The 13300-nt window shown below is 35.4% G+C and overlaps 1 protein-coding gene across 6 annotated transcripts in view; it reads right to left on the bottom strand.

Moving 5' to 3' along the window:
• Nucleotides 1-13300, bottom strand: part of faf (ubiquitin carboxyl-terminal hydrolase-like faf) — a 607647-nt gene that overhangs the window by 104895 nt on the left and 489452 nt on the right. For all 6 annotated transcript variants that reach the window (XM_069845718.1, XM_069845714.1, XM_069845717.1 and 3 more), the window contains one exon: nucleotides 4551-4717. In XM_069845718.1, coding sequence (XP_069701819.1) covers nucleotides 4551-4717 — 167 coding nt within the window. The remainder of the gene's footprint in view (nucleotides 1-4550; nucleotides 4718-13300) is intronic.

The following is a 13300-nucleotide window of genomic DNA, read 5'->3' as shown; positions in this document are numbered from 1 at the left end:
GAGGACTGTATGAATGCCAATTGTTTCCTGGTAATCTAATAAGTTTTTTGTTTCCTGGTAATCTAATAAGTTTTTCATATTGTTGTTAAAGAAGTGACTTTATATGTAAGATATCTTCAGACAAGCTAGCTGTTTATAACGATCCCAAAAGTATGTTTTTACATGAATACGAAGAGGGACCCACTCTTCGAAACGATGTGTTATAATTTTGAGAATTAGCAATGGAAAAAGTCCAAACAGCTCAGCTCAGCTCAGCTCAGCTCAACCATTGAATATATACAGAACACGATAGATTGAACGAAACATTTCTTTCACTTTTATCACTGGAGATACAACTGCAGATGGCTACTTAAATCCTATTAAAAACTAGAAATAAAATGGTTATCAACTGATTCTACTATTAAGTTAATTGACATCTCTACTGATGCTGCAGCAAGTATGAATGGCTCTGAAAATAGTCCAGGAAAGAAAATAAAAATGTGAATCATTAATAGGTGTACAATGTGTAGCACAAAGTTTAAATTTAAGTGCATTGAGTTCTTTAAGAATAAAAAGCACATTCAAGCTCTTGCTTCAGTTTTAACAAGACTGTATACATTTTATCAACAGGCTGCAAAAGGGTATCTGTCGGATACAGGGGGGAGAGCCATTAATCCTTCCCATTGAAGGCTTTAAGGAACCAACCTGGACAAATACCCAATGTCCCATCCCTACCTTCCCGTGGTGCAGCTGTTAGTAAGCATAATTGTACAAGCTGAACTAAAGAGAGGGGCTACTCATCAATTAGCACTGTCAGCTTGGTGAGTTAATGAATGAATTTGGTATAATTTTCCTCTAACCAATACCTAATTCCCTCTTTACCCTTTCCTATCCAGTCCTCTGACTGAACTCTTACTTTCTTCGACCCTGACGGCATTAGAGCATTCGAGGCCTAGGGGTTCATTTCCCTTTCCTTCCTCCTCTTTCTACTTTTCTGTTCCTAGTGCTGACCTGCTATGGCACTAAAATCGTCCTCCAGTGGCTTAAGGAGGGAAAGCTGGTGATCAACAAGATCTCCCAGCTAGGTCCAATGGACCCGTCGACCAACAGCAGGTGTGGTCCTCTAGACATTCTGAGGGTTGTGTGTGAATGAAGTAGCCTCCAAAACGTTAAAATATGGTGTTCACTTAAATCGGCTACAACTTGCCATTTTCCATTGTGCAACTCAAACCAAGAAATGGATTCGGAACACCTCAAAATCTGTGCTTCAGTGGCTGGTCATGATAATATCTTTGAAAAATATTGGAGTGCAAGAGGTCAAATGGCTTTATTGTCAAATGCCTGGCATTAGAAAACAACAACAACAACATTTTATCAACAAGCTCTCAGACTCATTACTGGTGGAATCAAAACAACTCCAATAGATTCTATGAGATTCCTCACTAATATTAACAGCATCAAAATGACAATAGAAGAAAAAGCACTGATTCAATATGAAAAACTTATTAGATTACCAGGAAACAATTGGCATTCATACAGTCCTCTCTGTAGATTGAAAACTCAAAAAAGTTTCATATCCATTGTTCAAGAATTAAAACAGAAAATCAATATCCCGAATTTAAAAGAAAACCTACAAATTAAACCAAACCCTTTAACTCTATTAAATATGGAATATAATCTAAATTTAACAGAAGAAATACTAAAATCAGAAGTAAACACTGAAATACTAAAACAATTGTCTTTAGAGACAATTAATATTAGATACCCTCCACAAAACTGGCTTCATTTATACACTGACGGATCCTTGATCTCCAGAGAACAAGGTGCCGGTGCAGGTGTTACGTGCTGTCTCTTCTCACTTTATAGATCTCTTGGGTATGGAACAACAAGTTTTGATGGAGAAATCATTGCAATAAGTGAAAGTCTCAGGAATCTTCTATGCCACATCAGTAAATTTAAAAATGCAGTTATATTATCAGACTCCAAAGCAGCTATTCTATCAATAGTCTCTAAACACACACCTTCATCTCAAACAGCAGAAATAACTAAAATGCTCTCTCAATTAATATCACTCAATAAAAGAATTGTATTCCAATGGATACCATCCCATTGTGGAATCCTGGGAAACGAGAATGCGGATGCTTTAGCAAAGAAGGGCAGCACTGCTACTTACAGACCTGTTACTAAATCTATGTATTACTCTGTGAAAAGATTTATTAAATCTACATATTTAGACTTCAACAAACAAAATTTGATAACACAATCCCATGGGAAAAAATGGAACTCTCTGCATCAAAATCCACAGTTAATTCCCGATTTACCACGAAAATCGTCTGTAGCTGCATTTAGATTGGCAACAGGCCATGATTGTTTGGCCAAACACCTGCATAGAATTAGAATATATCAGTCCCCTAACTGTCCATTGTGCAACTCAAACCAAGAAATGGATTCGGAACACCTCAAAATCTGTGCTTCAGTGGCTGGTCATGATAATATCTTTGAAAAATATTGGAGTGCAAGAGGTCAAATGACTTTATTGTCAAATGCCTGGCATTAGAAAACAACAACAACAACATTTTATCAACACTATCCTAAGAGAACGCGAGAACTGAATCAAGTAGGAGAGAGTCTTCAATGCTGCATACACAAATTTTGATATTTCAAACACTATGAGATGGGCGGTCAGTGAAGTTCATGCTATTTCATCCTTTGTGAATGACTGAAAATGTGCTACAGTGTATCTAGAAAGGATGTTGCTGCAAGATTACATAGTGCTTCTACGGCTAAAAAATTAATGAAACAATTAACCAGTTTAAAATTTGTGTAGATCCACCATTTTCTCTCAACCTTAGCATTCTTAAGAACTTACCTGTCTCTTTCAAAGGAAACAACTCTTTCTGAACACAGTGGAGTCATACAACAAATGGTTCATTTCACCACTTTAGCAACAAGTGTGTGTATGTGTGTGCACGTGTGTTAATACTCTCGATTTAACAACAAAGTTATTCTCTTTCTTGCTTCCCAATATTTTGATATCAGTTCATGATGGGTCTTAAGAACTTCACAGATTTCTATAGGATACATATCCATTTCTACTTCTTGGTGGCATAGGAGATAGTTTGGTGTGATGGTTCCAATCCTGTAGAGATGTTTGTTTGCTTAAACAATCAATCCAGGATCCTTGAGTATTTTCCTTTAATTAGAATTATTATTTTCACCAATTAATTTAAAATTATAATTACAGGCAATTTTCTTTTTTTATGTTAATTTTATAGACTCATACGAAAACTTATTCGTTATTTTATGACAAATTTTTTATCCTGTTTTTTGCTATCATTAAATTTATTGCACATATATTCTTAAATGACATGTTTCAAGATGTACAGTTGCATAGAATGAATATCTTTGCAAGAGTATCTCTTGAAACTCAAAGAAACAACTTAATTAAACATGCAATAAGTTACATATTTAGAATAAAGATTTTTAAACCAGATAGGTGTTCAATGGTTCACTTCAGTGTTCGGCATAAAAAACACTATTTTTGCCACACAAATCCGGAGTTCTCATTTGCTGCCAATAATGCCCCATTGTGCATCATACAATAATATCATATTAATTAACTAATCACATGCAAAGTACAAACAACTGGAAGAAAACAGTCACTAGGTGATTTGTGAGCAGTCGGTGCTGTACTCAGTATTACATTGAAAATTTTGAAATATAAAAAATAAAGACTCTAAATATCAAGGTGCCAACATTAATTTTTTAGGTGCAGTGGTGTCCTAGTGCCCAGAATTTGTCACACTCAGCTGTAGATTACAATCAAGTATGTACCTCTAGCTGTATTATAAAGAGCAGAGGTTTGAGATGCAGATGTCAATATTTTAATGTGCAAGTCATTTTGTTTTAACACTCCTGAGAGGATGGTTCAATATCCTAGCTCACACACTGACTGAGCTTCAAGAACAAGAACAAAATGCGTCACAAAAGTGGCAACACCAAGTTTCATATTTTACATCACTTGCTGATTGTGCTGTGTACAAATGAGAAGGAAAACAGATGTGCTCCAAGAAATGTGACTTAATACTACCGGTACCTTCGTTCACTACAAATTTTACTTGGACTCACTAGAAAGATGATGTTCTAGCTGTTTGGCTAATGGTATACCAGTCAAATAACTGTACTTATAATTTAATTTAATATTATTGTAGAACAGAAATTGTTCACGATTTATATAGCAAGTCTATTATGTTCTAGACATTCTATACAGGTACTATATACTATGTAAGTGTTATCAATGTTCTTTTTGCTCATAAGTAAAAAATTTAGATCACATGAAGCAATATATAATCCCTATAGCTGAGTATCTCTGAGACTAAAGACAAAATTGCAACACGTGAATAGAATGCAACATACCAAAACAGATGGCTATGGTACATTCCCAGAGGAAGAAGATGGCAAGAGACCGTAATAGGCCACTAGATCTTTTACTTGACAGACAGATGAAGATGATATAAATTAGGTTATGCAGAAGAGATAAATATCCATATTGTTTGTAATTTTATGCCTACCTTCAAGAGCTGTGTTCTCTCAGGCACTCCTAAGGACGCATACATATGGAACAATGAAAAATAATGAGGAAGGTGACGGCCATGGTCCGAAACTTCTTTGTGAAGGAGTAACAGCACAGCATGCAACAGATGGTCACTAAGTGTTGCATGAGGATCTAGGAGGATACCTGCAGGAAGAAAAATTAAATAATACAAACATCTTGCTATCTTACTTACATGACAAGTAGATTAGACTGATTTTGTTTCTCATTAAGTATTAAGCCACAATTAAAACCCTTGTAACACTATACGTATACTGCATCACTAGAACAAACTATTACATTGGGTAAGTTTTCGAAAATATCATGAAGTAGTGTTATTTGTAACCAGAAATTCATTTAACATCTCTTTGCAACATGTGGAGTATACAATATTCAGTATCACCACAGGTGTAATACTGACCACCAACCTCGTATTTAGGTAGTACTACACCAATGGGTCTGAAAAATTTTGTGCCCCCACCAACTAACTTAGGTATGCAAATCTTGGGAGTTTAGTAGTTAAACTGTATAAAATGTATAAGTAACAATAATTTATTCATAACATATTATGCTATTTAAAGCAGACATCTGCAAAGTAAGAAAATATAGAAAATTTATTTTCAGTTGTCTTTTCTTTCTTTCCGCAAAACTTTTCCATCCCAACAAATTTCCTGCCCTGGACTATGGGCCATATATACATACAGGCCTACTGAGCACACCTCTTCCCACTGTCAAGATAAAAAAAAAGCATGTGATCTCAAACTACCTGCCTTCCATCGGTTTCAGTGGCATGTAGGTGAACACATTCCAAGTGTAGAAGTTACTGAAAGATCAACAGTGTTTCCAACATTTTCTTGCTATGTTGGAACAGTTTTCAGTGTCACTGCCCAAATGTGCCATTAATTTTTTTTTTCCATATACTTTAGTGTATGACAAGGAAAAAATTTGTGGTAATTGGTAAATGTACACTTTATTTAGGGTAAATGTGATACTTTTTTTTATTCTGTCGCATAATTTTCATGAAGACTTACCAACATTGTTTGTGAGAACAGTATGTTGGCATGTCACTCTACTGGATTATTACTTTTTTAAGTTTAAGTTTTCATTTTTGATAATGGTAGGTACTTAGCTGTTCGTCATTGACCCATATGAAGCCAGATGTTCAGATCAATTTACCGACAGAATCATTGTCTAGGATGCACCATAGAAAACTGGACTATGTTAAACCAGTGATTAGATGGTGATTTGTTGGGATGTCACAGGTAATAGGAGCTCCTGGAGAAAAACCTCTGTGTTACTTGGACCATGGGCTTGCCCAACACAAGTTAAAAATTGGGGATATGCCAAGGACCGAACTTAGGTCCACAGGATTGCAAGTCCAGAGCTCTAGCCACTAGAACACCATGGCGGCTAACTGGATTATTATTGAAGTATATTGAGTTCCTGGCAGTTTTATAATAAAAGCAATGTCTACATAGAATACTAGTTGGAACAAAATAAAAATATGTAACATTTGCAATAGAGCTAGTTAAACGTGAAGTTTGTTTGTTAGAGGTTGAAATTATAGGAACTTTATACTATTATTTTCATTTGCTCTTTGACCTAGCACTTTCCTATTTTGTAGTTTGACCTTATGTTCTCTATTTCATAAAAATAAAGCAGCAACTTTCATTCTACCATTAGAAAATGTGTGTATTATTATTATTATTATTATTATTATTATTATTATTATTATTATTTAATATCCAAGTTTATTGAATCCTATTTTACCATTATATATATTAGAGCTGTAATTAAATCATATATATTAATAATTGATTAAATGGCGATCTTACTCGTGTTAATTATGTAAGCATGTGCGGCTTACAGCTGTTTCGGTGCTACTTGTCACCATCCTCAGAGCCTTCTGTGTCTCGGCGCCATCTCAACTTCGCTGCCTATTGTGTGGGTGCGTTCGTGTGATGAAGGGTTGTGTCACATAGTGTGTGTGTGTTCTGAAATTGATCTGTGTGTTGAGAATTTGATTAGGGTGTGTTTTAGTGTGTCTGTATATTTCATATTGTTCTAGTGTGTTAAGTTTTTTGTTTTTGGGTCATATGTGTAGGATTTCCATGTCTGTATTTATGTTATTGTATGTGTGGTTAGCATTAGTTAAGTGTTCGGCATAAGGCCTGTCATGTCTGCATAAACTGGTGTATTTTTTTATTTATTTTTTTTATTGGGTTATTTTACGACGCTGTATTAACATCTATGGTTATTTAGCGTCTGAATGATATGAAGGTGATAATGCTGGTGAAATGAGTCTGGGGTCCAACACCGGAAGTTACCCAGCATTTGCTCGTATTGGGTTGAGGACCCACCTTGAAGGATATTAAACTTCACATGACCCATAAGTTAAATTAGTACACACTAATCACTGATGAAAAAGTAAATAGTGTGTGACTATAGGGTCATTCCATATCGAATCAACAAGGCGCTCAACCTGACCGACTCAGATTTCTTTCAAATTTTGAGGGTTTGTTTTACCTGCTGCGCTAACTAAAACTGCCGAGTTTCATATGTCCTGTGCTTTTCGTTTTCTGTCAGTGGCGTTTCAAACACGAAGAAAAATCACATTTTTGTAAGCACGTCGCTTCAATTAAAATTATATATCTCAACAACATCTCCAGATAAATTTACAAAAATTGGGTGATACATTCTTAATATGTGATAGTTTTTATTGATTATATTGTTTTCTGCATGTATTCAATTACACTAAAAAAAAACGTGGTGAAACAATTTTCATATATGCATATTTAAAAATGCGGGGGTTCTATTTTAATGAAAAAAAAATATAGTATGCCTCAATTAGTGATATAATGAACTGATAAGTTTCAACTTGGAATCATCATAGGTTACAAAGATAAAAATTATTATGTCACTGCAAGCGTAAGCTAACCGTATAAGTCGCGATAATTATGTCCCACACATTCGTTGTATTTAATTATATTTGATCATATTCTTGAATGCCGCTATGTAATACAACATTTAGTACATAATTCGAATTTTTTAAATTATTACCTGAAATAAATTATTCTCACATGGATTTTGTTAAATCTGAAGTTCTGTAAGAAATGTTACCTTTCATTGCTGAGATGAAATAGCCTGATCATCTTTCCAGACAGGATGATGCGTTGTTTCAGCTGCATTTTGAAACTGCTTAGCAAGTATAATACCCATCCTAAACAGCAGGACTGTATGAAACTTGTGTTCCAGGCACTGCGGTGGATTTTGCAAATCGAAGAGCAAGCTTTTTTTTCCTCTTCAGTATAGCCTTTTTCAGTCACATAAACGGTATTAATGTTTGGGAGATGATCCCTTGTCCAGTCGTACAATTCCCTAGGTGTATTTATTTGTTTATCGGATGGTCTCTGCAAACTAGCACAAGCCGCAAACCTTTTAAGTGTCCCACCTACAACGTCGCATGCTCTTTTGCCATGCGATATGCAAAAATAATGCAATTATGTTGGAAATCCAAAATCTTCTTCATGTAATGTGAGGTTCAGGAAATTTTTTCCTATTTTTATACTGAGAATCCATTGGAGAAATGCATAATTTTTGTTGTGAATTACAGATGTTTATTTTAATGACTCCATTAGATATTTTTGAAACAGATGTACAGCTGTAGTGTCATATTTCGGGCAGTGTGAAATTATTACCAGATTTTTAATAGAGACTGTATCGGATGACGATTCGTTATAATATATTACAGAAGTATGAATGGTTGTCTGCACATTAGTCCTATGATATGACTGAATTTCATCTTGGATTACGAAATAATAGTTTTCAGCGAAGTCGCATAACACAACAAGCAGGCATGGCTGTAGAAATGATTTCATATCACGTAGAAACTTACTTTGTTCAGATGATATAAATGAGTGAGTCAGTAAATCACCAAGTTTCACCAAGAGACAGTCGAAAAATTTATCTGTGGGTTTCATTATAGTCTCAAGCGTTGATCGGTCAGTCGTCATCCACTGCTTGTAGGTCACTTATTCACTGAAGTTTTACACGAAACATTTCTCTAAACCCTCTCTTATTTTGAATGTTTCAGGACATCCTGTACATTTCCTGAACAAGCAATCTATATGAGGAGGATTGCACACCATAGTAGGCAAGAAATGTTAAGTTGGATGGTATAAAGAAAAATTTTCTTGAAATCCACGTAGACCTGAAACTTTAATAAATTGTTTCCGGCATAAGTTTTACATTCTAATAAGGACACAAACACAGACAGTATAGTCCACTAACTCCAGCTAGAATACAGTTTATTTGGTCAGGGTTAGAATTTTTAAACACTGCATATAATTAATTTCTACTCATGTGATTTACTCCCTGATTCTTTAATCACAACAAATATTTCTTACCAGGCATCATTCTGCTTATCTCGTCAGAACAACAGAATTCTTTAACTTTACCGGCAACAGCCGCGAGCAAGGGTTTTCCAGGTTTCGGATTTGGTGAACACAAAATTCCTTTTCCCTTTGCCAGGACTTTGGCTTTCCGAATTATGTATTCGAAAGCTGAAAGAAACTCTTTTTTATATTATTTACGCTCCAGCTTTTAGGTAGTAGTGTTAAAATGGTGATTTTCTCACTTTTACCTGAATTTTGAAAAATTTCCTGCAACTGAGACAAAATTTCAGAATCAGAAAGGTCCTGGTTCCTCGGCATCTTTAATATCGAAGACTTTGTCTTTTACAATATTTTCAAATTTCTGTCTCTTATATTTCTCTTGTTGTAGTCTTTCTTGTTTAATAAGGAACACACCTTGGTCAAAAAGACTTGTATTTAATGAACTTACATTTGCTGTAGAGTCGACGTATTCTTCATTACTAGAGTCATTCTAAGGATTCTGCGTAATAGCATCATATTATATTTTTATTCCTTTGCGACACAAAAAGCACACATTTTGTTCCTGTTTTAAATCAGGAAATACATTAAGCATCCACGATATAACACTTCTTAAATTTTTCCTCTAATTACAATGCCCTGATTTCTCGAAGGGATTGCAGCAAACATAGGCCTAATTTAAAACGCGACTCCATTACATCGCACAAAACTACCACATACTACGAAAACTAACGACACTGCACTTGAAACAGATTGCACGTTTTGTATAAATTGAAGACAGTATAAACTGCCACTCATGACGGCCTGACAGATTGACGACGCAACTTATCAGACATGTACGAACTCGCACGCATGCAGTGTTGGTGTAAGACGGGTTTAAGTGCTACAAACCAATACATTGATATATTTTTTTACTGATATTCCTGAAACGTTTCCAAAATGAAACTTACACCAAGGGGAGAATGCTCTTACCTCTATAACATATATTTTTCGCGAAATAATTTGTGCCCCGCATTTTTAGATATTCAATGTTAAAATGTGATTCACGTGACCATTCAATAAAGAATTCGATACTTCGATGCAAACCTATTTTTATTGAAAAGTATGACCCCTTAGCTTTAAAATAAGCCCAAGTTTAAGATTCTACCTCAATTAGAAGAGAAGTTATGAATTATTTTTGTTGACATAGTACGCGACATTTTTACATTTTTTCTCATATTGACAGAATTGCTGTATGGATATCGTGCATTATTGAGGGCTACAATTTTACATAATTACTTAAATTAAGGTTCTTTACCATCCCACCAAATTTAATGAAAATCTGAGGTGGTCGGGTTGAAAAGTCCACTTTTTTGTGTTGATTTAACATGGAATGCCCCTATATTAATCTAACTAAGCACATGACGAAATTTTGTTAAAATATTTTGTACTCACCAAACTAATGTGATGGATAAGCCTGTCATGTCTGCATAAACTGGTGTATTTTTTTATTTATTTTTTTTTATTTTTATTATTTATTTATTACGACGCTGTATTAACATCTATGGTTATTTAGCGTGTGAATGATATGAAGGTGATAATGCTGGTGAAATGAGTCTGGGGTCCAACACTGGAAGTTACCCAGCATTTGCTCGTATTGGGTTGAGGAAAAACCCCGGAAAAAACCTCAACCAGGTAACTTGCCCCGTCCAGGATTCGAATCCGGGCCATATGGTTTCGCGGCCAGACGCGCTGACTGTTACTCCACAGATGTGGACTAAACTGGTGTATGTTGGGTTCAAGTGCTGTCATAAATCAGAGTGTGCATCAAGTCTATTTCTGTACTTGTTTTTCACTTAAACTAAAGAGGAAAACCCCTTTTCATAAAGATATGATGTTGCGAACAGCATGAGCAACTTCAATGCCCCATTCGAAAGTTCAGGATATTCACGCCTTAATGATATCCAAAAAGTTGCTTTCTTTATTTGTGTTGCCTTTTGTTTCCATTTCCAAACTTTTGTTTGGTCTCTTGTTATTTCTGCTTCTCTGCGGTATTGATCACCTTCTTGTTTCATTTGGTTAAGTTTGTCTGACCAGAAAGGTTTGTACATTATTTGTTTTCCACACGGGATATAGTTTCTTGCGCTTGTATAAATTGTATCCATTAGGCATTCTATAGCCTTAGAACTATTGTGTGTGGGTTGTGTTGTATTTATTTTTTGCTTTATGTAATTTGTGAAGAGATTCCATTTTGGTTTTTCGGAAGTCTAGGTTTTCATTTTTTGGTGAGGAACAAGCTTTACTGTGTATTTAATCTGTAAGATTACAGCACGATGTTCAGCACCCATATCTATTATTTGACGAGTTGCTTTGTCTTCAAGTGAGGATGCTACTAATGTTAAGTCTGGATTTGTTGTACTTTCACTATAGTGTGTGAAAATTGGTTTGTCATTTGCGTGGTACACAAATTCGATGTTCGATAGGAAGTAAAGAAGATTGCCTACACATAGTGCTCCCTGGTTAACACAAAATGATTTTCAAAACTAGGCGGTGTTTATTATTGTTTTTCCTTGCTTTTGTTGTACTTTTTAGGAATTGTCCCCCACACCCATAGAAGTGAGGTTATATTGATTACACCCCAACTCTGGCTATTAGCAACAGGCATCTATAATGAACAGTGATCAAAATACTCCTCATTTCTCATGAAAAACAACAAATGAATAGACTATAATGGAATTTATGTTGTCAGCAAACAGCTGGATACATTAAGAAGATTGATTGATCATTGTGGTCAAAGAGACGGGCAAAGTTCTATAGTGCAGTGTTGCAAGTTCGAGTCTACCCTTCAGCGAGATTCAAGAAACATCTAAGAAGACAAGACGGAGAAAAAGACAAGAGAAGAGAAAGAGAAAGGGGAAGAAGAAAGGAGGGACATGAGAATGAACGAGAGAAAAGAGAGAGAAAGTATTTTTTGTCTCAGAGATAGTGCTGTGATGTTAGTTGATATAAATTTTGGAAACCTGTCCACACATGGCGCTGCGATAGAGCAATCGAAATATGTGGAAGAGAGAGAATCGATATACGAGCAAGAAATGCATAAGTGACAAGTGACTACCGTGGCTTACTATAGTTAAGTGGTCAGTTCGCCAGCTCATTGCATGTAGTAATGAAAAAGTCGGGCAAATGGAGACCATGTGGGAATTACCCTCAACTGAATGTTTTCACAATGTCTGATAGATACCCTGTACCACATATTCATGTCATATGAAATCTACAAGGTAAGAAAATCTTCTCAGTAATAGACCTCGTTTGTGCTTATTGTCAGATTCCTATGGCACAAAAAGATATGAAGAAAACAATCATTACGACTCCATCTGGTCTGGGTTTACAGCTATGACTTTCGGACTCCAAAATGCTGCACAAGCCACCCAGAAGTTTATGGATAGCATTCTCAAAGGACTAGATTTTGCTCATTGCTATATTGATGATCTTTTTATAGTTTCTAGTAATGAAGCACAGCATTTAAGTCACTTATGAGCAGTGCTGGAATGGCTGTGGGAACACATACTGACAATTAACATTGCTAATTACTCTTTTGAAAAGCAGAAGTACATTGGATAGTATGCATAAAAAGATGGTAATTGCTTTTACTATAAATCTTAGTAATTACTATGACATGTATGCATGAAGTTGCTTAGTAGATGCTATTACTTTCAGAAAAGCATAGTGACATCACAGATCTTAGAATTTACTAAGATGCATACTAAAGGCTAAGAAACATAGGCACAATAATTATTTTTTCCTCTTAGTTTTTACTAAGCAAATCGTAGATTGCCTCATATGTGGATTCTCTATGTTAGTGAAAGGTCTGCTGAAAACGGAGATGGCTATGTTCAAGAGTGTTTACGAAAAAGGCATAAACCAAGAAGGAAATCATCAGAAAGTGATTCGAGAAGATTGTATAGGTTTCATCCCAGATCACAGATAACAGATTGATCACTCTAATGGGCTTTGAAGGCAACAACTTTGATCAATGTCACTATGCTGCCATCTAGCGACAATAGAAGAAGTCACGTTATAACTTCCATTTGAATTGCAAGGAGCAACTGTACTTCCATCTAGCAGTCGTTACTAATCGATCATGGCAATCCTGGTGGTTGTTCTCTTTTATATCTTACCGTTTTTAACATGGGGATGGTCAATCTGTTATTTCATACAGAAAATGTGATGTGTTAAAGTGATAATTGGATTGCATTGGAAGAAATGAAGAAGCACATGGTGTGGCTCTCTTTTCAAAGGAAAAAAAGCCACTTTAAGATATATCTCAGATACTGGTTTTCAGGTAGGTGTTGGTGAAAAA

The sequence above is a fragment of the Periplaneta americana genome, chromosome 14 (genome assembly GCF_040183065.1).
Source record: "Periplaneta americana isolate PAMFEO1 chromosome 14, P.americana_PAMFEO1_priV1, whole genome shotgun sequence".
NCBI classification, from domain to species: domain Eukaryota; kingdom Metazoa; phylum Arthropoda; class Insecta; order Blattodea; family Blattidae; genus Periplaneta; species Periplaneta americana.
This window is presented reverse-complemented; position numbering and strand designations above follow the sequence as displayed.